Genomic DNA, 27,487 nt, shown 5'->3' on the forward strand with positions numbered 1-27,487 from the left:
GGGGAGGGGGGGAGAGGAGTAACAGAGATTAGGTCTGTTAGGCTACCTCTGGCCTTACTAGCCCCTCTCTGGGAGGTGCACCCCATTTCCCCCAGCCCACAAGCACATTAGGGCACCTGGAAACATCTGGTTCCTATTCACTGGACCTCAGATCCCAGGGGAGCCCCTCCTCCCTGAATCCCTGGCCTTATCTTCCTACCTTTCTGCCTGTGTCCCCAGACACCTACAGTTACTGATAGGGAAAGGTTATTCTTCTGTTCCAATCCTTTGGCCGGTATGCAGCCCACAGGCTACTTCTTCAAGCAGCTGTAGTGCTTCCACTGGATAAAGAGGCAGATAAAAAGAAAGCCCTGACTCCTGGAGTAGGTGGGAGGTAGAAGTGAGCAAACCTCACCCCATTGTGTAACCCCTAAACCCAAGGGCCATCTCCTCCCCCATCAGCCACATCCTTTTCTTCTCAGATGGACATTCGGGCCCAAACTGCTTTATCTCCCTTCGTACTGAGCCAGGTTAGGGAGTGAGAGGTCATCCATTTCTGGGAAAATCAATGCATTGTATGCAAAACAAGGTCCTGTGGGTGAGGCTTGGGGTGGGGAGACGGGCAGCAAGGAGTTTACATGCTAAAGGAGTTTACATGGGGCCAAGGTCACATGTCTCCCAAAGCCCTGACCCCAACAATGGGAAGAGGGCAGGAGACGTGCAGCTTATGACCTAGAGGCACCTTTACTCCAGCTCTGTTCACCAGGGGTGGGGAGAGGGGTGAGAAAGGTATGCACTGTACATTTCTGCAGCTGCTGCATTTGCTTTCAAGGCAGAAATCTTGCTCCCAGAGCAGAGTCAGCACGATAAGGACGCTCTCCAGGCCTCTCCCAGGCAGAGCAGGGAGGAGCCTGACCTTGCCGGGTTCTTCTGGGGCCCAAGGCAGGTCGCAGGCAATCCAATCACATGGGCTGCTCTGGGCCTTTGGCATTTGTGTTTTTCAGAAGTAAATGGCAGTATTTTGGAAAGTACACCCTGTCCATTGCTTCTTTGAGGTGCACATGATGCGGGGGTCGGGGGGGGGGTTGCGGGGGCGGATCATGTTGAAAGGATTGTCGTTGCTTGTCACTGATTGCCAAAATCATTTGCTTCTCATCCTTCAATGTCCCCAACTAGTCACCTCATCCCTAACAGACTGCCCCCAGCCTCTGTGACCAGCCTCTCATCTGAAAGTAGGAGCTGAAAGGTTTATCTTACGGTCCTAATCATTCTTCCTTCTCTATTGAAAAAAGCCAGGGCTCCTTTTCCTATGGAATGTACCCAGAGATTGGTTACCTGACTCTGATCTGCCTCTCCCCAACCCCACCTCCCTAGCCAAAGGCTGACGCCAATTCCCACGCCATTGTCCCTAGGTGGCCTGTCTTGGATGGGCAGCCCCGTGAAGCCTTGGGCTCTCTGCTGGACCCTCACACTGTCCCAGCGAGGATCAGAGCCCGCACCCCTATTAGCAGTTCCTGGGACAAAGCAAAGTGGCCCCACAAATGGAAAAATCTCGTTATTCAAACTACTCTGTTGGGTCCGAGGTGGACCTCGTTCTTATTCGTAAGACCGCTCGCAGCACTGGAGCGGCATTGATTTTCCTGGCAACAGTCGCCCCCACCCCCACCCCCAACTGGAGTTGCACACTTTGGCTGAAGGCTGTTGAAATGTTAGGGTCCTTTACCCGAGGGTTGGCTCTCAATCCCCGAGGCAGGTGGAGGGAAATCAGAAAAGATCCTGCGGGCCGCTCTGCCCAGTACCAGGAACTCGCCCCCGCCCGGCCCTCCCCCCTCCCCCTCCCCTCTCCCCCCCACCCCCGGGCCTCAACCGGCCACTTGGTAACAGACACTTCCACTTCCTGAGCCCTCTTTCTTCTCCCGCCGCGGGGCGCCGCGCTGAGAGCAGAAACTCACCCCTGCGCGCTCCCATTGGCCGGTGTCATTCACCCTGCCAGAGCGCCTCCTCTCCGTGGTGTCTGATTGGCCCTCGGTGGTCCACACCCTCCACGCGGCCCCGCCCCCCGGAATAAGCAGCCTGGGCGGGCTCTGGAACGCTCAGACTCCGCGCACGGCGGGGATTGGTCCGTGAGTTTCGGCTTCGGCTCCTCGCAGTTCGCCTCCGCCGCTCCCAGGACACCTGCTCGCTCTGCCAGTCCGGCGGCGCGGGCTTTCCCTGCCGCCCTCGCTCTCGTCACCCGGCCCGCAGGGTGAGAAGAAGGGGTGGACCGTCACGTCTCCGGACCCCGACCGGACGCCGCTGAGCCGTTGCAGGGCGAGATGAGCACGGACGCGGCGGCCGGGGCGCCTCTACCCCGGCTCTGCTGCCTGGAGAAGGGTCCGAACGGCTACGGCTTCCACCTGCACGGGGAAAAGGGCAAGGTAGGCCAGTTCATCCGGCTGGTGGAGCCCGGCTCGCCGGCCGAGAAGTCAGGACTGCTGGCCGGAGACCGGCTAGTGGAGGTGAATGGCGAGAACGTGGAGAAAGAGACCCACCAGCAGGTGGTGAGCCGCATCCGTGCCGCACTAAACTCCGTGCGCCTGCTGGTGGTCGACCCCGAGACCGACGAGCGGCTGCAGAAGTTGGGCGTCCAGGTCCGGGAGGAGATGCTGCGCCCCCAGGAAGGATCCGGGCAGGCCGAGCCGCCGGCCGCCGCCGAGGAGCAGGGGGCTGGCGGCGAAAATGAGCCGCCCGCCGCCGCGCCGGAGCCGCACGAGGCCGAGAAGAGCCATCAGGAGCGGGTAAGTGCGGGCCCGGGCCGGACGGCGAGGCTGGAACCGGGTGGGAGGGAGAGTAGTCCAGAGACCCAGGCGCCCCGGACGCCCAGCCCTGCTGCCGCCTTGTCTTTCTGAAACTGGATCCTCACGGGGGAGACTGCTTCCGCCCGCCAACCGGGCGAACTGGCAGTTACAGCCTTGAGGCTGCGTCCCGCGACCCCTACTCCCTCTCCCCAGACTGGGCTGGGACCCTGAGCGCCTTTGGGAGTGAGGGTGAGGGCGAGCGGCTCCAGGGAGCCCAGTCCCCTTTTCCTCGACTCTGTCGGTGGTGTCTGCTCCGGTCCCTTGGGACTCCCAATCCCGCCCCTCCTGGTGAAGTGACCAGCTTTCTCCACGGCCCCTGGGGGTGGTAAATGGAGCTGGGGTGAGGCTAGAGCGGCCCCGACTTCAAAAAGCTAGAGGAATAACTACGCTCTTTCTGTGTGGAGCTGCAGCGCTGGGAGGGGAGGGGAGGGGGTCACACGCTGGGTTCTCAGGCACTTCCCCCCTTCCCCACAGCCCGCTGGCTGGCGTGTGTATCATGAACTTCAGCCTGGCTGGACTTCATCCTCCTGAAGTCCGGTGTGACTTCTAAGAAAGAAGCTCCACCGTCCCAAGGCGATGTATGGGGGTGGGGCTCAGGGAGGAGGCGCAGAGGCGTCTGGTCTGGGGGATGGTGGCAGCTCTGCCACCCAGGGGGATTTATGATTCTCAGGAATGTGAGGAGTAAGCGCTGGCTAGTATCTGGGAGCGGGAGGGAAGACCTTGGAGGAGGAGAAACGGCGGCGGGAGTGGTCCAGCGTTCCTGGGCTGGACAGCGGACAGCAGGTGGTCTTGCCCGGGCATCAGCTGTCTCACTCCAGTCCCTGGACAGCAAGCAGACTGGTTGCTTTCTAACCACGTTTGGTGTTTCCTCTCATGACCCCAGTTTGGATCGGCCGTAGGAGGGGCGGAGGCAAAAGGGAAGTTGTACTGAGCCTGCCGTTCCCCGGAGAGTGAAGGGGGGGCCTCAGGGTGGGGTTGTGGGGAGCAGGACCAGGGCATCCCCTGGGCCCGTTTGGCTTCACCAGCTCTCCACCTGCTGGCAGGGGTGTCCGTGGTGCCAGTAGGAGCCTCCCTTGACAGAGAAAGGGCACAGTTCAGCCTTTAAGGGTAGTAGGTGGAGCCGGAGAGGGCCGGTTGGTTTGGTGGAGGTGAAGTCACCAGGAGCCCTGTCCAGCCAGAGCTGGGTGCCGAGAACGCCAGGGCCACCAGGCTCCTGCTTCCTGCTGCTAACAAGCTGGCATTGGCAAGGGTGGGGGTGGGGTCGGAGCACACCTGGCAGGGGTTTGACACTGGGGAGTTGGAACCCATGACCTCTGGTCCCAGGCAGAAATCCAGTTTGAACTTTGTGCCGAGGGCATCGATTGACCATTCCTGTTCTGTTTTTGTTTTTTTTGGACTTCGGCACTGGCACAAGTAACCGGCCTCCCCGACCCGCCCCCCTAAGTTGCAGTCATGTTTAGCTCCTCCTGGTGCCCTTTTGGTTTTGCTGCTGGGTGCAGGAGGGCCTGCGGGGAGCTGGGGGGCGCAGAGGCCAGGACGGAGGCTTGACCTAGCACATGTGCTCCCCACCAGGCCACCTGAGAAGCAGCAGAGGTTGGCTTCTGCTCTCTGGGTGAGCGCAGGATGGGGTTGCCCCAGGTAGTGGCGTGACACCTGCATTTGTGTGTATGCTCTGTTGGGCCCGTGGAAGGGAACAGAACCCTCCAGCCAGTCCCGGGGACACCATCACCAGGCCTCTTGGGGTTTCAGGTCAACGAGCAAATCAGAACTTCTCTGAGCCTTGGTTCTCCCATCAATAAAATGAGGGCGTTGGATTCCAGTGACACCTGCCTTCTCTAGAATTTTACAACTAATGGAAAGTCCTTGAGCCCCTAGTGTGCTGGACTGAGCATCTGTACGCCCAGGCATTTGAAACCCAGCTGTGAGCGGGGTGTCTCTTAGCCTCTGCATGGCCGCCGAGCAGCGTTAAGTCCTTCTGGTGGGAGGTTCCCACGAAATCTGGTACGGTGGGCCTGCAGATGACCCGCCCTGTCGTTGCAAAAAAAGAAGAAAAAAAAAAAGTTAACAGACATCATAAGAGTTCATCGTTCCCTGAAGAGACAAGGGATGTCTGTGTAAGGGATATACCCAGCGTTTGAATGTTAACTGACTAGTTTGAGTCTGAATTCGTTTACAAAGTGGGGGCTGTTAATGACATCATCGTTAGTTCTCAGAAGTGAAAAAGGTGTTGGTGGGAACGTGTCATGCAGAGTGGGTGGCGGGTGACATCTCACTGGGAAGAGCGGCCTGGGTCGAGAACGATGCAGGGCAGAGGGCGAGGGGTGCCCATAGTCCTGATCTCGGAGGAGGTGGCGGGGTGCTTCCAGCTCGGCACACCTCCACCCACGGGGAGGGAGGAGCAACAGCACCCCTGCTCACAGCCCCCCGCAGTCACAGGATGAGGCCTAAATCCTTGAGCTGGGCAGCCGGCACGGGGCCCACAGCGGGGGCTGGGCAGGCCTGAGGCAGCTCAGCTGCACTCGCTGGGCCACCACGAGCGAGCCAAGTTTCTCTAAGCTTCCATTTCCTCTTGTGTAAATTGGGGGTGACAGCAGGGGCCTCGTGGCGTTGGCGGGGTTACATGAGGATGCCTGTCGAGCCAGTAGCTCAGAGCCTCCACTAAGTCAATGCTCAGTGAACGTTGGTTGCTGAGATCTGAATTAATACATATTTCACAGTGACGATTACACGCCCACCCAGGGGGCAGCTAGCCCTGGATCTGCCTCTCCCGTAGGGCACGTGCTGCCGTGGCCAAGCCTGGCATCCGAAAGCGCTCCATCTGGGGTCGCTGTCATTGAAGAATCAGCCCTTCACAATCCGGCAGCCTTCTCTCGCCACCGCCCCTCTTGTCCCCACCAGCCCACCAAGCCACACCGAGGGTCCGAATTCCCTCCCAGCATGCCATGTGCTTTGAGCCTTCGCACCTGATATCTGCACGTGGGAACCCTCAGTCCTCTCCTGCACCAAGCACGCTCCCCAAGACCACTCACCTCCCAGGAAACCTTTCCTCGACCCCGCAGGCATCGTGAACTCTTTCCTCACCTCCTTCTGCCCCCTGTCCTTCCACCTTCTCTCACACGGAACACGCAATATCTCAATTATCTGTTCATATCTGCTCCACCAGCCCGTGCTGGGTCCCAAGGGCAACAGCGGTGGCTTATTTATGTTCATATCCCCATCACTGTCCCCGGCACCGAGCAGGGAGGGGCTCAGTAAATCATTTTTGCGTGAATGGATGAATGCGAAACAGCCATGGGGGACTTTGTCCTAATTCATCTCGGCCCAACCCACCTGGGCCTGTTCGTGCCTCGAGAGCACACCCGGAGATTGGAATTCCAGATAGAGGTTTACTCGCTCCTTTTTCTTGCCTGCTAGCAGCTTCCGTTTTAAAACTAGAGAGCCAAAAGTCTGTGAATCCCAGCCCTGTTGCCCTCTGGCTCTGGGACCCTGATTGTTCAGCGTTCCCCACGAGTCTCAGCTTCTAGCTCTGTGAAATGGGGACCCCGACCCCACCCTGCAGGGTTGTGGGAGAGATTTGATGAGATGATGCGGAAGGTGTGTGTTAAGTGCCCAGCGTGGGGTGGGTTCCCGCCACGCCTGACCTTGATCCCAGAGGTACCCCAGGTGGCAAAGTCGGGGGTGGGCACCATTAGCTGGCAGCCTCCAACCTCTTTCCCATGTTCCCGTTTCACACGGACCGAGCTGGAGTCTGCGAGGGCAGAGCAGGGCTTGAGCTGCAGGATGTTTGGATTGGAAATGGACAGGGTGTGACGGCTTGTGTGCTGGTTCCTCCTCTTAAGTCACATACTTGGGATTTCTTTCTCCCCTGGGATAGCCCCTGGTTCTGACCTTCTGGTTCCTGTTCAGTCCTGGAGATGATTCTCTTGGAAAGAGAAAGGGGCTTTTTTCTCAAGGAACCCCGTCCTGTCTCCATGGGGGGGCCCTTCTCTTCCTCCCCAGGCTTCCCATCCCATGGGTCCCTGAGGAAGTCAGGGAGCGCTTAGGAATTAGGGGAAGAAGGGGCCTGGCCAAGGTCTTGAGGGTGCTGTGAGCCTCTTACAGAGAGAAACCAGAGCTCTAGACCCCAATAATGGGAGCTACTCTAAGCCTACTAGTTGCCCGGCCCTAAAGATAGTGATACACACTTCACTGATTTTTTTCTTTTTCTTCCCTCACCACAACCCTGCAAATCAGGTATTATTTTCTCCATTTTGTAAGTTGATAAATAATAAGTAAATGGTAGTTATTATATGTGCCTGGCAATGTGCTGTGTACTAAACATGCCTTACCTCAGTTAATCCACATGACCACCCTACGGGGTAGCTACTAGCCCCATTGTCCATATGCAGAGACTGAGGCTCCATCAGTGCGGGCGGTGGCCCCACGGTTCTCAGTAGGGAGCCCTTACCCTGTAGCAGGGCTGTGTCTGAGAACTCCGCTCTCTCTGACTCCAGTGTCTGCACGTCCATCCGGCTTGGGTTGTGCTTAAGGGCCTGACCCTCCAGCTGGGTGTCTCTGCCCATCACATTCTGGGCCATACTAGGGCCATCACAGCAGCATAAATTCAGGCTGCTGGAACCAGCTCCCTGCAAGGATCCAGGGCTCCCAGGTGCTTCTGTCCCCAGCGGACACCATCAGGAAAAGTGTCAGCCCCAATGGAAGGCCTCGGCCCAGAAGGGGCAGGCTCCAGGCCCCATCCCTTCTCACACTATGGGCCCAGCCGGGAGTCTGGTAACCAAGTCTCTACCCTCATCCCCAGGGCCTGAGAACTGTCCTTGCTGGCTCTGGGGCTCCCTGTAGCACAAAGGACTCCCCCTGAGAGGCTGACCTTGGCTGTCGGCCTTGGCCTTCCTCCCCCACCCCTCAGGGTAGGACAGTTCACCACGTCCCCCGACCCCAGACCATGTTTGGCTTCCTGCGCCCTGAAAAGGACAAGTGGTACGGATTCCCCGAGGCCTGGGTTCTAGTGCCGCCCAAGGCTGGGGGACTGAGGCCGGAGGTCTGACTTTCCAGGGACAAAGGCTCCGGCCTCTCCCTGTGCTTGTTTATAAGGTCGTGATGCCCAGTTGAAACAGCAAAGGCCATGGGGACGTAGGGGACAGCCTAAGAGTTGAGCGTGAGACCTTCAGGGTCTGTACGGGCCTTTTGGGCAGCCACTGGCCACGTGTGGCTCTTAGCGCTTGAAATGTGGTTGAAATTGAGATGTGCCGTAAGTGAAAAATAAAATGCACACCAGATTTGGAAAACTTAGTACAGAAAAAAGGATGTAAAGTATGCCATTAATAACTTTTAAATAGATTACGTGTTAGAATGATAATATTTTAGATATGTTGTGTTAAGTAAGATATTAAAATTGATTTCTCTTGTTTCTTTTTACGTTTTAATTTGGCTACTAGAAACGTTTAAGTTACCTACGTGACTGGCGTTCTGTTTCTATGGGCACTGCTGCTCTAGAGCTGAGCTCAAAGCTGACCCTCTTCTCCCATCAGCTGTGTGTACTTGAGCGGTTTATGCCACCTGTTTGAACCTGAGTTTCCTCATCTGTGAAGTGAGGGCAATAATACCCTCCTCCCAAAGGGTTACAGTTGGGTCCTGACAAGAATATACACTTATAAAGCCCTGGTGGGGGTGCTTGGCACTTAGTAAGTGCTCACTAAACGTAGAGCCCCGATTTCACAAGCTCCGAGAAGGTCCTCACAGAGCCTCTCGGGACAGCCCACAGGAGTTAAATCCAGCAACTTCTGGAAGGAGGGTGAGGAGGGATGACGGTAGAGCGCCTGCCAGCCTGGGTGGTGTCCAGCCAGGCCGCAGCCCAGGTACCAGCCTGCTCTATCCCAGGCTTGCCCAGGCCTGGGGAGAACTGAGCCAAACTCCCCATCGGGTGGGTCTCTGGCCAGCACCGGGAGAAAAGAGCCAGAGGGAGAACCTGGCTCAGGGTCCCTGCGTGGGGGTGTCAGAGAAGCAGCCCCCACTTTATCATCTGGATCCCACCCTGTGGGTCTCCGGAGAAGGGCCTTCCCGCTGAGAAAGGGCAAAGCACGAGATCAAGGCCTAGAGTCGCTCCTTTTTTGCAGAGGGAGGTGGCCAGCGTTCCTCAGTGTGCACAGACCTTGGGCTGGGGTGTCTTCTAGGGAGAAATAAATGAAGCCAGAGATCATGGGTCAGTGACAGCCGAGCCCTTGGTCACCTCCCTTTGGGTGAGGAGAGGATGCCTTCAGCCTAGAGCCTGGACACTGGCCAGCAGTCTGAGCTCCTGGTCACTTCCCAGCCTGCCCTAAGGACAGTGCCCCTGTGCTGCCCAGTCACACGTCACCCCAGGCAGAGGCAGCTCGCTCCATCCTGGTTTCCTTGAAGAGTTGGCACCAGACCCAGGCCTGTGTCTCCAAGAGCCCCATGAAGCGGCCTGAGCTGCAGCCCGGGCTCCTTACACCCAGTATACCCCACCCCTCCCCCACCAGAACAGCCAGGGCTCCATCTCTCCACCCCCCCACCCCTCCTCCCTTTTGGGGCTGATTCCCCTGTGTGGGGGCAGGGTATCATTCTTATCTTATTTGCATAAAGAAGAGCCCTCGGCTGGCCGGGCTGGGGGGAAGGGCAGCCTTGGGAGGTGGCGAGTCACCTCTGTTGTTCCCCAGCCACCCCGGTGGTCTTGCTGCTCCTCCAGCCGCCCCTCTGGGGCCCGGAGCTGGCTGGCCTGGGAGAAGCAGCCTGGCTTGTTTTCTACAGGGCCCATCACCATGGCACCGGCCAGGCGGGGCTGGGCCCAGTGGGGCGTTGGCCCCCAGCCGCCCTCCCCAAGGAGGAGCAGGGAGCGGCCCTGGGCCTGCTCCCCAGAGACGGTCACCAGGATTAGGGTATCGACTTTCCCCAGCTTTCCAGGTGGCTGCTGGTGGTGCCTATTGAATTCCGTGCCCAACATCCGCTCCCTGGGCTGAGTGGGTGGAGGTGACTGGGCTCCCTGGGTGAAGAGGACGGAATGGAGCCAGCAGCCGGGGCAGGCCTGTGCAAGGCTCGGGGCGGCCCGAGACCCGCAGGGTGGGAGAAGCCCCCATGGGAAGAGTCTAGAGGCAGCTCTCCTGACAGGGTCTGTTCTGGAAGGCAGGTCTGGCATTGTCTGGAAGTGAGAGACTCATCCAGCCCCCAGCCGCCCCGGCCCATTTGCACAGCCCGTCGGCCACCACCGCCTCCTGGGCTTTCCTCTCACTTCTCTGCCAGCCCCCACACTGAGCAGATCCTGATCTTTACTTCCGAGCTGTCATCCACACTGGAAGACCTGCCTGAATCTCTGAACACGCTGGGGCCGTGTTCCCCTCCGGAGCTGCCACCATGGCACAGGTCCCCTCCTGAGCTCCTGGGAGCCGCATGCCACCCCCAGGATGTCCCAGATGTTCCAGTTCTTCCCCTTGCCCCAGCTCTGGGGTGTGGGCCCAGAGCAATGGTGGCCAAGCTCCGGCCAGCACCTGACACCTCCCCTCCCCATCTTCTCTTCTCAGTGCTGACCACACACCCTGAGGGAGCTGCCCCCAGGACTCCTGACAGCACCGGCCTCCACCAGGCTGGGATGGGCTCCTCTGATGGGCTGACTCAGCAGCTGGCAATGACGCCTCCTGGGGGCAGCTGGGGGAAGGGTGGAGAGCAACGCGGGAAGAATGGGAAGCCCCCCCCCAGCCCCATGGGAAGGGAGGGAGCCTCTGGGGACTGGGGAAGATGGGAGCTGGGTGGGGCTCTATACCTGTCTGAGCGCTTCGGAAAACGCCTGGGGTTTCCTTGTCCCCCACCCCAGCCACCCCAGAAAGCAACGGAACAGGTCCCGGTGCAGGGGGAAGGGAGCAGGGGCCTGGCCTCTGCAGGTGAATCTGCCCTGAGATCCTCACGGCTTGGCGCCAGCAGAAGGAAGTGAGGTGCATACAAGTCACCAGGCAAGGGTCCCCGGGGTGAAAGGTGCTGAGGATCAGGGAGGGAAGCCCGCGGCACAGAGACCCATCACGGGGGCAGCCAGTGCCGCCCCGCCAGCCAGGAGGACACCCGAAGCCGCCGGGCCTGCTCGCCGCCGTGTCGCCCCGCGAGAGGCCGCGAGCCTGAGCCTCGGAAGGAAGACTGCGGTTTCATCATCTCCTTGCCCCTCCCAGCAGAGGCTGCAAGCGGTGTTTGCAACTCCCCACCTCCAGTGGGCCTCCTCCCGGCCTGGGCTTGGGTCCTTCCAGGGATGGTGGCGGGAGCACAGGTCCCAAGTCAGAGCCCGGGGTGGCGTCCTGGCTTCTCCACCGTGAAGCTCTGACATCAGGCAATGGGCTTCCTGTCTCAGTTTCCCCATCTCGAGGATAGGGGTCAGGCTTAATCCTCACCCTACACCTCACCCTATCTCGAGGATGGAGGGAAGGCTCTCTGGAGTGAGGGGCGGCGGGGGGAGCAGAGACATCAGAGCTGCCCTCTCCCTTCCCCGTGATTCACCCTCCCCGCTTTCTCAGGGTGACTGCAGAGCACTGCCCGGCTGGGGCAGAAAGCTGCCTGCCCCGTGGTAGCAACTGGTCGGACCTGTTCCTGTTCCCCTGGGCCTGGGGGAGGGCTGGGCTGGCAGCTCCGCGGAGGGATTAGCTTGAGGGGAAAAGAGCCTCACTCCCGGAACTAGATCCCGGTGGGGGGCGGGGGCTGCAGGCTGCGGGAGGGCCTCCCCCCCACACCCCAGGGGAAGCAGCGGGAGGGGGGCATCAGCGGGGGTGGGGGGTGGGCCTGCAGTGAGGACCAGAAGGGATGAGGAGAACTGGAGAAAAGAGGGTGCCTCCGTGGGCGCCCCCCACTTTTTTATGCTCACTTAACTGTCTCAGCTGTGGTCTGGGGTGAAGCGAGAGCGCACGGGGCCTCTAGCCCAGATTAGGGTAAACCCAGGCCTAAATGTCGCCTCACCCCTCCTTCCTGTCTTGGCCTCTCCACACCCCCTACCAACATCCTGAAACACACAAAGGCCCACCCAGGCATCTAAAGGAAAGCAGAGTCACCCTCCTCCGGCCACCTCCCTACCCCTCCCGGAGCAGAGGGGTGGGGACTGAGGCGTCACTGCAGACGGCGGCCGCCTCCTGGGGCCAGCGATTTGGGGCAGGAGGCCTGTAAGCCCTCCTCTCCCTCCCCACCCCTCCCTTGCCTTCTCTCCCAGCTGGGGAGTGAGGTCTCAGAGCTACCCGGCACCCCACCCCACCCTCAGAATCTCACTTCTCAGCTTGTATTGATATTAGCAACGATGGCAAACCGGGCACAGAGATTTTAGCGTGGTCAGGTGTTCCCACATATGTTAATTACCCCCTGGACCTCCTAGCAACCCTGGCACTAAGAATGGTCTACGAACAATGAACCCTAGGCTCTGAGAAGGAAATTACTTGCCCCAGGTCACATAGCTCCTCAGCGGGAGATACCTGGCAGCCGGGTGATAACCCAGAGCTCGCAGGCCTGGGAGAAGGGGAAGAGGCACCCCAAGTCGGTCATGGGCTCAGGCCTCCGGCCCCCTCATACTGTATTCCCCCGTCTTGTAAACGTACCCCAGGGCTGCAGCTTCTAAGGTAAGCTGCTTAGGCTGGTGAAAACTGTTTTCAGCGGAGGGTCTGAGTGTTGAAGAGCAATCTTCCTGTGCCTTTTCCGTGGGTCCCCCTCTCTAGGCCATGGCCACAGCCACACGCGGCTCCCCTCAGCCCAGCCCTGCTCCCCACCGCTCCCCTCCCCATTCATGCTCCTTGGGGACCCACACGGTCTTTGGGGTTCTGTTGCTGCCTGTCCCCTCAGCCTTGGTTCTGCCGGTGGGATGTGCCTGTCCCGTGCGGGACCCCTGGCTGTGCCTCCCTCCGGTCTGTGGCCATCTGGCCCCCAGCTCCCTTCTGGCTGGGCCATTTTGCTTGGTGGGGACGAGACAGGAGTCCATGTGGGCGAGGAGACGCTTTACTGTAAACATGCTGACCAGCTTTGAGTAACCAGCTGCCCTTGCTTCCCCCGCTGCAGACAATAGCGTACAAAAGGGCTGGGAGTCCCCAGTCACTGTCCTAGGTACCCAGCCAGGCTGGCAGGGATGCTACCCCCTGAGACATGAGGTAGTGATCAAAATAACGTGATTACCCTTAGAATGTCAGAAGGGGAGAGACTTGAGCTAATCTGCTCCCACCCCGCATTTGCCGGTGGCCTGCCCAGGGTCACCCGGCCAAGTTGCTGCAGTGCGGAGTCTCGGGTCTCCTGAGTTCCAGGCCAGAATGTAGGGTCTCAGCAAGGTTGCGTCCTCCCCCAATTCTCCTCGGTGGGGAGGTGGGGTCAGGCACGGAGCAGGGAGGGCAGAACCCGGGGTGCTGTGGGATGACCGCGGCCCCTCCTTTCTCCCCGCAGCACGAGCTTCGGCCTCGGCTCTGCGCCATGAAGAAGGGCCCCAACGGCTACGGCTTCAACCTGCACAGTGACAAGTCCAAGCCAGGCCAGTTCATCCGGGCAGTGGACCCAGACTCGCCCGCTGAGGCGTCGGGGCTCCGGGCCCAGGACCGCATCGTGGAGGTAACGCTTCTTGCTTTCCTCCCAGGCTCTTCCTTCCTGACTGCAGGAGGCCTCCCTTGCGGCAGGCGTCACATCATTGCTCCTTCATTATTAGCCTGTGAGGCTCGGGCAGCCCAGAGATACCAGACAGATGGATGGATGGGAGACGGGGGAGGATGGTGGGGGAGTGGGAAGGAAGGAAGGACAAAAGGAAGGAAACATGGGGGACTTCCCTGGCGGTCCAGTGGTTAGGACTGTGCGCTTCCACTCCTGGGGCCTGGGTTCAATCCCTGGTTGGGGAACTGAGATCCACAAGCCATGCGGCGTGGCAAAAAAAAAAAAAAAATTTAAAAAAAAAAGGAAGGAAGGAAAGATGGGTGGTGGACGGATGGAGAGATGGACTGACTTCTCTCCTGCCTGGATCTCCCCTGGGCTCTTCGTCACCGAGCAGACACACTCAGCTGTCCACAATTCACCCGTCCATCCAGCTAGACTTCTGGGGCCACCGCCAGAGCTTCCCTCTGCCCGAGGCCTTCATGCCAGGCACGAGGATGGGGGCAGGAGGATGAAATCCTTCTCCCAAGTGGGGCTCTCAGGCACACTCTTACACTCTTGTGCTATGCTCGTTGGGAGAGGAAACGTGAACCAAGTGTCTTGGGGCCGGTCCCAGAATCTCAGTCTTAGAACCTTAGAGCTGGAAGCTCGGCTCTCCCAAGACTTCTCATTTTACATGTGAGCAAACCAAGGCCCAGGGAGGGAAGTACCTAGAAAAGCTGGGGCCCAACCCAGGCCTCCCAGATCTTTCCCGTCCCATGTCACAGCTGTGTTTGTTCAGTCTTGGCCGGCTATTTTCTTTGGCTTTTCCCACGTGTCCTGCCTCCCCATCTGACCATCAGGTGGGAGGATCACTTGGCCTGGTTCAGGACTCCACAGGCAAGGGGGGGCTGAGTGTCCCCCAGTTGCCAACTGGCCGAGGACAGAGAGGACCCCTTGTACTGCTTCCAGCTGCCCCCGCCCACCCCGGAACTGAGACCTGTGCCAGTAACCCCTGCCCCCACCCACAGGTGAACGGGGTCTGCGTGGAGGGCAGGCAGCACGGGGACGTGGTGTCCGCCATCAAGGCTGGCGGGGACGAGGCCAAGCTGCTGGTGGTGGACAAGGAGACCGATGAGTTCTTCAAGAAATGCAAAGTGATCCCGTCTCAGGAGCACCTGCATGGTGAGCTGGGCAGGGCGGCCCGAGGCCCCCAGGTCAGGGGTGCGGGCCGGTGCTCTAGACTCTGCTGTGTCCCACGGGACGGGAGGCAGCTGGTGTAGGTTGGGAGAGAGGGTCAGGGAGAGGACGCCGGCGCTGACATCGGGTCTCTGAGGGTGGCATATGACGGGGGGGAAGCTGGCACGAGGGAGGGCGAGATGGAAGCGAGCTGCCGATTCCCAGGCCAAAGCTGCAGCACCGGAGGGAGGCCTGGCCCCCACCCCTCTCCCCCCAGCAGTCTCTCAGGGCAGTGCTGATGCGAGGAAAGGGTTAAGTCTCGAGAGGCTTCCAGCCTTAGCTTGGTCAGATCAGAGTCCAATGACAGGGCCCAGTACCTCCCCTTCCCTTCTCTCAGGTTGTCTTGGAAACCCAGGCCCGCTGGCTCTAGAGAGCAGTGGGTCCCTGGGCCCCTGCCCTTCCCATCCCCCGCATCACCCTGCCAAGCCTGGCACCTCCCCCGCCCTAGCCCAAGCCAAATGGGGCAGGGCTGCTGCACCACGACAGGGAGGAGTTGAGTGGTGCTCTGCTCCCTGGTCTGGACTTTTCTCCCTGGGAAGATGGCTCCTGGAGGGGTGGGGGGCTGGGTGGTAAATCTTTGGACTTTGCAATGGGTGGGGCCTCCCTGAGGGTCATATTTGTAGCAGATGGGTCCACGCAAAGGTCCTGCCACAAACTTAGATCCCCAGCTGGAGGGGCCCAGTGGGTCCTGGGGGTTCCTGGAGGCAGGGATGGGTGAGTTAGAAGTCGCTAGCAGACCCTGGGCATGGGAGGTGGGTACCCCTTTACCCTTGGCTCCCAAGTTCATGGAAACCAGGTCACTCAGATAATCCCCTTTCTCCTTGAGGGGGAAACAAGCCAAGAGAAGCCCCCAGCCTTGTTCTTGGCAACATGGTGTGGGGAGACACAGCTGAAATCTGGATTCCCCTCAGCTGCTCAAATACCTCCCCCAGCCTCCCCCAGCATCCTTCTCTGGCCCCCACCCTCAAGTCATCAACCCTCAGACATTCCTCCCTCCTCTGTCTCCCTCTGGCTGGGTGGGAACGCCCTGGGAACCTCAGTGCCTGCAGCCTCTGGCCAGAGGACCTGCACAGGGAGACCTGGGGGTGGGTACTCTCCCCAGGTGACCCTCCTCCCAGCTGGATGTAACTCTCCCCGTGGAGAGGAATGCCCCCTCCCAGCGGCTGCCTCCGTACCACAGTGAGACAGCCTACAGCTCATGGGTGAGGGGCTGCTTGCAGGGGGATGGGAGTGAGTGTCCCCGTGTCCCAGCAATCCCCTGCCCAGCCACCGTGGGAAGGCTGGGTGAGCGTCAGGTATGCCTGCCTTGTGCCGGGGCCACGGTCCAGGGGAGGAGAAAGACACACACTGATCTTGAGCTAAGGGTTCAGAAGAAACCCACCCAGGCTGACCAGTCCCCAGAGACGGAACAGCTCCCCTTGCAGCCAGGTGGGGTGTCTACCCTGAGTGAGCCCAGGGAGGGTGACCCCAGGGCCCGGTGTCTCTCCCTCTGACCCCTTCTGCCACCACCAGGTTTCCCATTGGCTGGGGGAGGGCACACCCAGGACTCTGCCCTGAGCCCTCTGGTCCCCCCGCCCCACCCCGATCCCCACACTGGCCAGTAGGAGTTGGGCTTCTTTTCTTTCAGCTGATGCAGGTACTAATCATAACCAGGGTGTGGTCCCAGTTCTGGTGATGCCGCTGTCACTTAGGAAGCATTTGAAAGATATTGATTCCTAGGCCTGTCCCAGACCCACTGAAACAGAAACTGATACCAAAGCCCAGGAATTTGTATTTCTAACAAGCTCCCCGGGTGGCTGGTAGGCAGCCAGCCTGGAATTTCAGCCCCCTCTAGGACGGCGCTTTTTTTCAAACAGCTCCTTACTCATCGGTGGTTCTTGGGATTAATCGAGTAGGCAGAGGCCAGCATCTTTTTTTTCTTTAATGAAACTGAATAGAAAATATCAAAAAGCATTGCGACGTAGTAAGGGCAAGTTGTTTCGTTAAACTTTGGTCACACACACGCATAACATATGTGGGTGCTGGGTTGTCAAAATGTCAAAGGTACTCACGGTGGGTGGCAGTCAGGAGACTTTTAAACACTGACCTTGGGGAACGTGATCTGCTTATCTGCCCAAACCCCGCAACTTCACTGCCTTCCATGCCCCACTCCATCGGCATTCCCCAGAGCCTCTGCCTCACCTCCGCTCTTCTCTCCTTCGCCTAGGTCCCTTGCCTGAGCCCTTCACCAATGGAGAGATCCGGAAGGTAAAGGCAGACCCCTGATTGCTTCTCTGGCGCTGAGTCCTGGTGTGCAGGGGGAGGGGGGAGGTGGACAGCATCTGGCTCAGGTGGAAACTGCGGGTTTCCAGGCTGCTCCCTCCTGGGCCCCAAGCTATGTAACTGCCCGTGTATCCCTCAGCCCCCGCCTGGGCCCAAGGCAGCGGGGAGGGAGAGGGGCCTGGCCGGCCCGTCCGCAGCCCGCCATCCTGGGTGCCAAGCTCCGCCTCTAGCTCCCCACCGCACAGAGGCGGCCATTCTTCCCCCCAAGAACAGAGCTGCAGTGTCTGGCCGCGCGCTCCCCGGCCCCTGCTACTTCCAGTCTGGGCTGGAAGAACAAAGCCTGTCCTTCCCGGACAGAGGGAAGAGGAGGCAGCGGAGGATGGGGGGAGATGGCGGGGCCCGGTGGCAGCTGGGGCCACAGAGGAACCCAGGCAGGAGCTGAGCACCAAGCCACAGCCCTGGTCAAGGCCTTGGCTCTAGGATGGGCCGACTCGCTGTCGGACCACAGAACGGGAGCTCTCTGCAGGGTCTGCTCAAAGGCTTCCCTTCCCCGGGGGCTCCTGCTGGGGGACAGACACAGCAAGGAGCTGGCCCTGGACCACCTGAGCCTCTGTCACTTTGCCTGTGGGTCTAGAACTCATCCACCTCCTTCAAAGCCCTTCTTGGCAGCTTTGGGGTTAAGACTTCAAGAATCCCGGGGTCAAGTCCAAGTAAACAGCCAGATGGGCTGCAGGAGATTCAGGGAGCATGACGGGCGTTCCCCATGCCAAGCAAAGGTGCTCCCAGTGTCCCCACACTCCAGGAGGCCCCTCCCGGGTCGCCGTCCCAAAAGGCGAGTCAGCCCCAAAGGCTGCATTGGGAGGACTGGGGCGGGTAACTCGGCTAATCCCACGATGGATGGTTCCTCCTGCCTGGGTGGTGGAACCGGGCTACCCTCTGATCCCTGGAAGAATGTGAAAATGTAAATCCTCTAGGGGCCCTGGCAGGCTCAGGCGGTGGGGCTCTGGGGTGGATAGCGAGGGCTTAAGTGGAACTTCTCAGACCGAGGCGCCTGTCTTCCCTGGGAATGCCCTTCCTCGCCCAGGACTGCCCACCTCATGCCCTGCCCACCCACACGCCTCCTCTCTGTGCCAGGAGAACAGTCGCAAAGCCCTGGCCGAGACGGCCTCCGAGAGCCCCAGGCCAACCCTGGCGAGATCCACCTCCAGTGACACCAGTGAGGAGGTAGGCCGGCCGGCTGGGCGGAGGGGGGTGGCACTGGGTGACAGGAAGTCCATTCCCAGGCCACATTTGATCCTGGCACACCAGCCTGTGTGGAGGTCACATGCTGAGCCACGTTCAGTTCTTGTGACCTGGCTTCCCTGGGCACCGCCCCAAGGGAGCCACCTCGCCAAGGCACTAACTCCCGCGCTCTGCCGCCCCCTCCTCTTTACAGCTGAATTCCCAAGACAGCCTCAAGAAGCAGGACTGCACGGCACCCTCATCTACCTCCTCCTCCTCCGACCCCATCCTGGACTTCAACATCTCCCTGGCCGTGGCCAAAGAGAGGGCCCACCAGAAGCGCAGCAGCAAACGGGCCCCGCAGATGGACTGGAGCAAGAAAAACGAACTCTTCAGCAACCTCTGAGTGCCCCAGCCACCAGGAAGGCTGGCAGGGCCGGGCCAGCCCCACACCCCGACCCGGCTCCTTTTCCCTCTTCCCCACTTACCCCCAAATCGACATACAAATCAGCACCAGCATCTCCTCTCTTGGCAAATCTGACTTTTTTCTAGAGAACTGTGTTCTTCCCTTACTTCAGGGAAGGTGACTGTTTTTCTGTCCTGGCCCCGATCAGAAAGCAGACTGTCCCCCACTGGGTGCTTCAGCCTACCAGGTGTCCCGATGCCACCCTCCTGGGACACCACTGGGACCTCCACCGAGCAAGGATCGTGGGACTGGGCGAGAGGTCACCTTCCCACATGACCCCAAGTGATGACTGGGTCCAGGATTGATCGAGGACTCAGGTCACAGCAACATCTCAGAGTGGACGGGGGCCGTCATCCTAAGCCGTGGCTTGGGCATCTTACTTTTGTTTGATTTTTTTTTTTTTTTTTTTTTTTTTAAAGAGTGCAGTACCACAGACTTTAGCGGGACGTCCGTTTCCTTGATTAATGTGATTTACAGGTTGCTGCACCCAGGACATAGCAGCGGCCTTAGCCTAGAACATTTTTGTTTCTGTTCCCACCCCCCAGAGACCTGGGCAACACGGGGAGGGTTTCGCCACCCGCTGCCCAGCCCTGAGCCAGGCACAGTTGTAAGGAAATGCTATCGAAATGGAACCGGTTTCTCCAAACCGCCTTGGCCTCTGTGTTTTCCTTTGGAGCTCTGTCCACGGGTGTTCCCGGCGTGGCCTCTGGCAGAGAGGGTAGGGAACAACTGGAGGGAGGGGAGGTGGGGTGGCTTTATCCCGAGGGCCTTGAGCCTATAGCTGCTAGGTGGCCCTGCTGAGGTCCCCCCCGTCCCCCCGCCACCACCCCCCCATGTGCTTGGCTCACTGGGGCTGCCCTAGAGGGACATTCATCAGGGAAAGTGGGAGCTAAACCCACGTGCTCCGAGGGCGCCGGGAAGGCACCTCGGATTCCAGGAGCGTTCAAACTGTGAATTCACGATGGCGCCAGACTTGGAAAGAGAAGGCTTTTGGCTTTCATCTTTCCACCCACAGCCAGCGAGGTACAGGAGTCCCAGGAGTGACCTGAGCTGGTCCCAGATACTCTCATCTTATCTGGCCGTGGACCTGACTGGAGGGACTGGGGGAAAACAAACCTGGCCCACCGAGCCCTGGGACGTGCCTGTGGCAGGTGGCATGGAGGGGACTCTCCAAGGACTCACCCAGGTCCCTTATACCTCTGCCCCTGAGGCCACATCCTGGAGATCTGCCAGGGCCAGGTTCCTGGGCAGGTGCTCAGAAGCAAGGGAAGCTGGCCCTGGGCTGTTCTCTACCCAACCAGGAGACCACTCAGAAAAGCCAGGTTCCTGGGACTGAGGAGAACAAGTAGGGAGACAGTGGACCAGGGAGGGGACCCGTGGAGCCCCTGGGGTGGAGAGAAGGGCAGGTCACTATCTGGCCATCACTATCTGACCTGTTAAGGTTTGAATCCCACCATCGTTAAGAGAAACCTTTCAAAACCCTTATCACAGCACCACAGGCAGCAGTTAGGCTGAGCCTGGCCGGGCCCCCAGCCTGCCCTTTGACCCCTGATGGAGGGCCCCAGCAGGTTAGCAGGCCTGAGAAGGGGCCCCTCCCTACCTCACCTGCTGGGTGGGGAAGTCCTCAGGACTTTTGACTCTGATTAAGCTGGGGACAGGTGGGAGGAACACGTGGCTCAGAGGGAACTGTCGCTGAGGGGCTGGGGGCCCCAGCAAGCAAAGTTTGTGTGTTCGCTTCAGGCATGTTTCAGATTCGTAGTCTGCTGGGAGAGGCCAGGATCGAGAGGCCTGGGCGCTGGGAGCCGTCAGCCACAGTCCTGGCTCTGCCATCAGAAGCTCTGGGGCCTTGGGCGAGTGCCTCAACTTGCCTGGGACCATTTCCCCCCCTTGAAAATGTCCTAGGTGTCCTCGAGAGTCTCTTGTCCAATTGTGTTTTGAAACACGCCTGACTTTTTTGACGGCCACCCCGGATTACGACAGGGCATGAGACGGGGTTAGAAGTCAAAGGGTGTCCCCCTCGCTGTGAGGTGGGGAGCCCCGGCCCGGCTCTGCCCGTTAAGCCCCGGTTGCCAAGCAGCCGAATCGTCCGAACCTGTGCCTCTGGTACCCCCTAGTGGCCTCCGCAGGTGCAGCTGCTCCCAGAGGCAGAGGCCTGGAGAGCGAGGACGCAGGTGCCCTCGGGAGGCCACCCTGCAACTGAGGAGGCCCGGAGCTTCCTCGGCAGCGGGGGTACTCCAGCCACATGCAGCTGCATCCGAAACTAACCTACTCCACCCTCAAAACTGGCTCCAAAGAGGAAGGAGCAAGGACACTCGCCCACTTTCCAAGCCACCTGTCTGTCCGTCAAGGCCGAGCTCATTTATTTCCAGACCTCCCGGGGTCACACCCCCCCCCCCCCCCCCGCTTCTGCTGGATGACAGAGGACCGAGCTACCCCTCCCCTGTCCCTACGACGCCGGACCAGATGCCGCAGGCCGGCCCTCCTGGCAGCTCACCTCCACACGGGCCCAATGAGAGGACAGGGCAAGCTGCGTGCAGTGCGCTTGACTCCCGCAGAGCCTCGGGGGCCCCTCTGGCCCTCCGGGGGAAAGGGAGGTCCTGCCCATTCACCAGGCGCCCCCTCGTCTCCACCTACACCCTGCCTCTTCCCGTGGATTCATGCCGTCCACTCCAGATTCCAAGAGTCTGAGTCCAGCTTTGGCCCGGAGGAGGGGCTGGCCCTGGAGTGGCTCAGCCACAAGGCCAGCCAGAGGGAGGCCGAGGCAAGTCCAGCCCGGAGTCTGAAGGGCCCCAGGAGGAGAGTCCCAGGCCGCAGCAAGGCCAGAGCAGCCTGCCCCATAGGCCCCCTCTGTGTGCCCGCTGCAGGGCTCTGGTCTCACACCCCCATCCACACAGGGTGGCTGGTCCGCAAGGCCGGCTGTCAGCGGGGCTCCGACGCCCCAGCTCTGTAGGGCTTCTCTTCCACGTGGCTGGTCTGCTCGAGAAGCCACTGCCGCTCCGGCTCACTCATCGTCAGTCTGAGCGTCACCTCCTGGAAGACACTGCTCACAGCCACCTACGTGATCCAGACAGAGCAGGGCCGACTAAGTTACAGGCCCAAGTCCTAGCGCCACTGGGCCCGCCCAGACCCAGGCCTCACCCTCGCACTGGCACCATCCTCACCTGCTCAAAGTGAAGCTTTCGGAACATCCGGATGCTCGGTTCATTTCCTTGCCCAATTTTAGCCTCAAACTTGGTCAGACCTAGCTTGGTCACTCCTCCCAGAAGAGATTAGAGAGGGATGAGTGGCAGGATGAAGCCCTCCCCCGCCTCCCCAGCACCCTCGGCCCCCCTTTCCCAGCCCGCGATGGAAACGCCTGTCACCGGCTTCCACCCTCAGGCCCGAAGGCTCCCTCCCAACACGCCCTCGCCTTCTCCCGGGGCCTGGCCACTTCTCCCCAACATAGCCTGCTCGGCCTTCCTTACCATAAGACAGCATCATGAGGACGGCCTCGGTGCCCAAGCCCTGGCCCCTGCAGCTGGGCTCTAGGAGGAATGACAACAGTCACTGACAGTGCGTGCCCAGCTCACGTCATCCTCACAACCCCTAGGAAGTTCGCAGATATGGGTACCATTCTGCAGATGAGGAGACAGAGGCCCAGAGAAGTTAAGTGACTCGCCCGGGGTCGCACAGCTCAGAGGCACCCAGCAACCTGACCCCCAAACTGACCCCTTCGGCTCAGTGTGCTGCCCCAGGAGGACAGTCACACGGCCCCTTAGAAAGAGGCTGAGGACCCTGATGGACACAGAAACCGGAGGGGCTCCTCCCACGGCATGGGGAGATGCTCCAGGGAAGATCGTTTATTTTGGGAGGGTCCCCAGTCCACCCCAAGGATGGGGCAGACTGCAGTTTGAAGACCCTAAAACCAAAGGTTAAGTTCACACCTAAGCATAAGATGGGAATAAAATGAACTACCAGGGGTGAGCCGCAAGGCTAACAGGGTGCCAGGTGACAGTCTGCCCAGCCAGGTGCTAGGCTCACCAAGGCCGGAGCTGCCCATGAAGCTCTCTGAGTGCCCTACACAGCCTCGGTGGCTTCAGGTTCAGCGGCTCTGAGGACCAGAGGGATGGAGGGCAGGGCCCGGTGGAACAAACCTGCAATCATGACCTCAATCTCCCCCAAGGTGGGGTCCCCTAGATCCGTGAGGAAGAGGTTCACATCTCCCGCCATGCAGCTTTCCTCGCTGGTGCCTAGCTGGGCCTGCCACTTCTCTGCATCCAGCACGATGAAGGTACACTCTGAGGAAGGAGGCGACGGGATTATCACCTACACTCCCCAAAGGAGTGCAGGGAGGCCAGTCTTCCTACCCGAGCCAGAGAACTGCAGAGAACCACCACTGTCTCTGAGTCGGGCAGGAAAAGGGAGCCAGCACTTCCTTCAGCTGATTACAAAGCCTAAATCGGCCTCATGCAGGAGACGATGGCCTTCTGCAAACAGCAACTGTATTCTCAGAGAGCACGCACCACACGGGGCTTGTGGCAAGGGGCACAAGGGGAAGGGCCTCGATTTACAGCCAGAGCCCCAAATGCTTTCCTTTCTCTAAATCCCTTCACGCCTGGTGCAGGGAGTGGGGAAGAGGACGGAAGCGTCAGCCACAGGGACTTGCTTCAGGGGGCATCACAGCCTGAGAGCTTCAGGGGGCGTCGCAGTCTGAGGGCTTCAGGCACCTCCCAAGCTTTTCACGAAGTATTTTTTGCAAACTTTCTGTGGCTCCAGCGGGGCTACAGCTGGGAACAGTAAAGGGTGGGAACCCGGTAAGGCCTCTGGAATCAGCCCTCCCATGACCGGCACAGCCCGGGGCCTCCACTTCTCACTGTCTGCATCTTCCTGCCAGCTGTGCTGCATCACATACTCCTGCTCCAGGGTCAGCGGCTCGGAGGCTGTCAAACGTCGCAGCTCCTCTGATTTCATCCACTCGTGGTACCTGCGGGGACGGAGGGTCAGCCCTTGGCAGGCAGGACAAATTGAGAAGCCTAAGTCTGACGCTTTATGAGATGAAGAAATGGATGGCTGAGGGGAGAACCCTCCCCCCAGGGCTAACAGAGGGCTAGAGAAGAACCCCAAGAAAGAGTTATAATGGCTCCTACGGTAGAAGGCCACAGGCCCAAGAACTAGAGGCAGGCTAGTCCTAAAGAGAACCGCAGGAGGCAGTTCTATCCATCCAGCCTCCTCTCCTATCTCAGGGGTCAGTGCGGTGGAGCAGCCTGGAGCCGAACATTCCTCAAATTCCCCAGGGGAGGTCCTGGCAAGCCTGGACCTCAAACTCAGCAAAGAAGGCCGGACAGATCTCCACAAAGGCCAGGCACCAGGAACCCCCAAACGGAAGACCACAACTAGAGAACACACGCCTACAGCACCAGTATCCCTGTCTACTAGACATTCGTCACCTGGCCCACGACAGTCCCACCCTGCGACTCGGTCCTGCCCTTTCCAAGCAGTAGACATCACGACGACCCACCTGCTCAGTTTTATGACAAGCTAACATTTAGTTTCCAAGAACTCAGCCTAATTACTGGCCCCAGAGGAATGGCACTCATTTATAATTAGAAGACAGTATCTTTTTTTTTCTTGCACACGTGTAGTTTACATAAAAGAATGCCTGGCTGAAAGGCCAGAAAGGAAGCTGAGGGGATGGGGGAGAAACAGCGGGATGGATGACTTCTTCCAGGGAGGTCATAGCCCTCTGTTTCAGTTTTCACTTTTTCCCATAGGCAATTACTTCTCACACCAGTGTTTCTCCTTCTCAGAGAAAACAGCCTCTGAGATTTGGGTTAAGTCAGGCTCACCCTCCTCGCTGCACCTTGGAGAGCTGGCTTGCACCCCATGTCAGGGGAATGGTTACCTAGGCACATGCTCTGGGGTGTAGGGTACCAGCACCACCTTCTTTCCCAGCAGCAAGATGTTCTGATTTAACCTCATGGTAGCAGCCTGCGGGTGGGAGGGCAAAGATTTCAGCACCTGAGTTTCCTCCCACTTAGGGTGGGAGCCCCGGCTCTCAGTTCACTAAATGCCTCCTGGGGCTAAGCTGTCAGAAGAGCCTCTGTCCTTCTTCCTTTCCAAACACTTCAGAGAACACGGACTTTAAACCCTTTGCAAGAAGGGGAACACGGCTGGTGAAAGATGATTAAACAATCCTGGGCTCGCATCTCAAGGGGCCAAATGTGGGCTGCCTCTTCTGCCAGTCCCTTCAGCCCCATCACCCGGAACCTCGATGCCCCACACTCACCAAGACACATCACCAAAACTCCCATCACTCGCCCCAGTTCTGAGACTCCGCCCCACGGTTACTTCTCAGCCCTGTCTTGAACCTATTTCCAACCCCTTTTCCCAGCGACCACCCCACTGGGCTCGGGTCCTCCCTCTTCCTGCCCCCCAAGCCATCGGGGCCTCCCTGGCCACTCTTGGGTGAGGCAGGCTTAAGGCCTCAATCCCCTCCTCTTTGTGAGGAGTTACAGGCTACTCTTCTCGAACCCCCACAACCACTGGGGTCCCGCGACGGCCAAGTTCACACCCACTCCTCGCCGACGAACGTGTCCCCAGCAGGTGTGATCCACCCCTTCCAACCTACCCCGCTTTCCCACTGGCAGGCGGCCGCCCCTCCCGCATGCGCGTGGGAGCGCACCCCGCCCACTTCCGCCACGCAGACGGCAGCCGCCGGGACCTAATCCCGGTCCCGCCTCCGCGAGGCGCCCAATCAGCGGCGTGCGCCCCGCCCGAGGCGCGCACAAAAAAGGTGGGCTCCCGGCGCGGGCGCCTGCGTGCTGCCGGCGCTGGTGCGGGACAGCTGTTGCCGGCAGCAGCCCCGGGTCGGAGACAGCGGCCGCGGCAGCGGGAGCAAGCTTCGCTGCAGGTGTCGGAGCGGGAGGGTGGGATGGAATGGGGTCGTGCCAGACTCGGGGCTCCTCCAGGAGGGAGGAAGAAATGGAGGAGAGGCTCGGAGAGGGCCTCTTGGGAAGAGGGGGAGGCTGGAGAGCCCTAAGGCAGATTGGGAGACGTGGAGGCCCCGTTAAAAAGGAGAGGCTCTGGGGCAAGGAGTTGGGTTGGGGGGCGACCTAGGAAAGCCCCCAGCCCCTTGCTCTAGGCGGAGGAGGCAGACAGTTGCTTGGCTTCCCTGTGTGGTAGTGAGCTCGCTGTTCCTGGCATTAAGTGGGGGGTAACCAGAGTGGGTAAAGGGGACCCTTGTGGTGGGTGACTCTTAGTGGCGTCTGAGGCCCCTTAAATCACTTGGAGTCTGAGCGGTAATGAATAGAAGCCCTGCAGAGACAGGAAAAAGTTAGAAGAAACCACCCCGGTGTCATCATACAGGGAGGTCCTTCCCTCCGGGCTCTCTTTTGACAGATAAGGCCATAAGTGGCTGTGATTAAAGGACAGGGAGGGGGTGGCTCTGTAGACGTCCCTCCGCCCGCGTCTAGGTCCATCAGAACGCTGAAGTCTGTTTTTTTCCTAGGGAGCCGCGGCCGCCGCCGCCCGTGCACGGAAGGAACCTTGGCAGCCAACGGACCCTTCCTCGCTTTGGGAAATGGCGGGTGAAATCACAGAGCCCGGGGAGCTCTATTCTCCCTACGTGAGTTTTACTTTTGGAGATGTTGTGCCCACATCAGTGCCCTTGGCTTCTGGAGAAGCACACTGCTTCCTGTGGACCGTACTTGTGAGTCCAGCGGCTTTCATAGCTGCGGTCTGGGAACCCCATTCAGCAGCAGCCACGGTGCATGTATGGTGAGAGTCAGGCTTGTTCTCTCTTCACGTGTTGATCAGCGAGCGGTCGAGAAAGGAGCCCGGACTTGCTTGCTCGCTATCTTTGTCTCAGGGCTGCTAGCACTTGCACACCGAGGCCAGTTCAGATGGATGAAGGCTGTCGGCTGTTGACTCTGGGTTCTGCCCCCCTCAGCAGTTTGAAACCACTTCGGTTCTCAGCTGAATTTTCAGTTGCACAACTTTTATAGTCGTGGATGGCGTAAGAGGCTGAGAAAGCATACAGAGACCTTCAATTGCCGTTGGGTGGAGTCTGTAACTAGGACAACTAGAATGATTGATTTCTCACTGTCTTGGGTCTGCTGTACCCCCACCCCTCTCACGTGCACTCAGTTTATCTTCTTTGTGTAATATAAGATTGGTCGTGGTTCCATCACGGAACCCTTGCTGGGGTGAGTAGCTGGAGGACTGGAATAATCAAATGATTGATTCGTGTTGCTGCCAAGTATCCCAGAGAAAGGCAGCACTGCCTTAAGTAGCAAGAGGCCTCTTTCTAGAAAGTACCTAACCTTCAACAGCTGCCCTGCTCTGCACCTGCCTGGGGATCCATGCTCTGTTTCTGCCAGCTTCATAGACTCTAGAGCTGTGGTGTGATGCGTAAGGAAGCACCTCTGAGAACATCTGGCAAAAACCCTCCCACTAGGGTCCTCCTGCTGGGTCTGTGCCATTTGTGCGTGGCTCCAAGGGAGCCTCCTTCACCTGAATAATTTATCAGGGAAGTCTTTCTTTTTTTTTTAAATAAATGTATTTATTTTTGGCTGTGTTGGGTCTTCGTTGCTGTGCACAGGCTCTCTCTAGTTGCGGCGAGCGGGGGCTACTCTTCGTTGCGGCGCGCGGGCTTCTCATTGCGGTGGCTTCTCTTGTTGCGGAGCACGGGCTCAAGGTGCGTGGGCTTGAGTAGTCGTGGCTTGAGGGCTCTAGAGCGCAGGCTCAGTAGTTGTGGCGCGCGGGCTTAGTTGCTCCGCGGCATGTGGGATCCTCCCGGACCAGGGCTCGAACCCGTGTCCCCTGCATTAGCAGGTGGATTCTTAACCACTGCACCACCAGGGAAGTCCGGGAAGTCTTTCTTGAACCTTGGAATGAATCAGGTCATGCCCCTCTCATTAGTGGAATTGCGTAA

General features: G+C 59.3%; 3 protein-coding genes across 3 annotated transcripts in view; 2 read left to right on the forward strand and 1 right to left on the reverse strand.

Moving 5' to 3' along the window:
- Nucleotides 1-2,093: 2,093 nt before the first annotated feature.
- On the forward strand, nt 2,094-19,234 carry NHERF1 (NHERF family PDZ scaffold protein 1). Its single transcript, XM_082861739.1, has 6 exons — nt 2,094-2,756; nt 13,215-13,376; nt 14,420-14,573; nt 16,834-16,874; nt 18,024-18,113; nt 18,325-19,234. Exons 1-6 carry the CDS (start codon nt 2,295-2,297, stop codon nt 18,514-18,516), a joined length of 1,101 nt encoding a protein of 366 aa, XP_082717865.1. The 5' UTR covers nt 2,094-2,294; the 3' UTR covers nt 18,517-19,234.
- Nucleotides 19,235-21,391: 2,157 nt separating this feature from the next.
- Nucleotides 21,392-24,540, reverse strand: NAT9 (N-acetyltransferase 9). The gene is made up of 6 exons (XM_082861234.1): nt 24,458-24,540; nt 23,430-23,539; nt 22,710-22,853; nt 22,041-22,100; nt 21,738-21,832; nt 21,392-21,630 (listed from the first exon to the last, which is right to left on the reverse strand). The coding sequence occupies exons 1-6, from the start codon at nt 24,532-24,534 to the stop codon at nt 21,496-21,498; spliced, it is 621 nt and encodes a 206-aa protein (XP_082717360.1). The 5' UTR covers nt 24,535-24,540; the 3' UTR covers nt 21,392-21,495.
- An 838-nt stretch (nt 24,541-25,378) lies between these two features.
- TMEM104 (transmembrane protein 104) overlaps nt 25,379-27,487 on the forward strand; it is a gene marked incomplete at its 3' end in the record, with an annotated part of 55,854 nt that continues 53,745 nt past the window's right edge. Inside the window, exons 1-2 of the mRNA XM_082860695.1 lie at nt 25,379-25,465; nt 26,063-26,179. Coding sequence (XP_082716821.1) covers nt 26,135-26,179 — 45 coding nt within the window. The 5' untranslated portion in view covers nt 25,379-25,465; nt 26,063-26,134. The remainder of the gene's footprint in view (nt 25,466-26,062; nt 26,180-27,487) is intronic.

Source organism: Leucopleurus acutus (genome assembly GCF_964270905.1).
Source record: "Leucopleurus acutus genome assembly, chromosome: 19".
Classification (NCBI taxonomy): domain Eukaryota; kingdom Metazoa; phylum Chordata; class Mammalia; order Artiodactyla; family Delphinidae; genus Leucopleurus; species Leucopleurus acutus.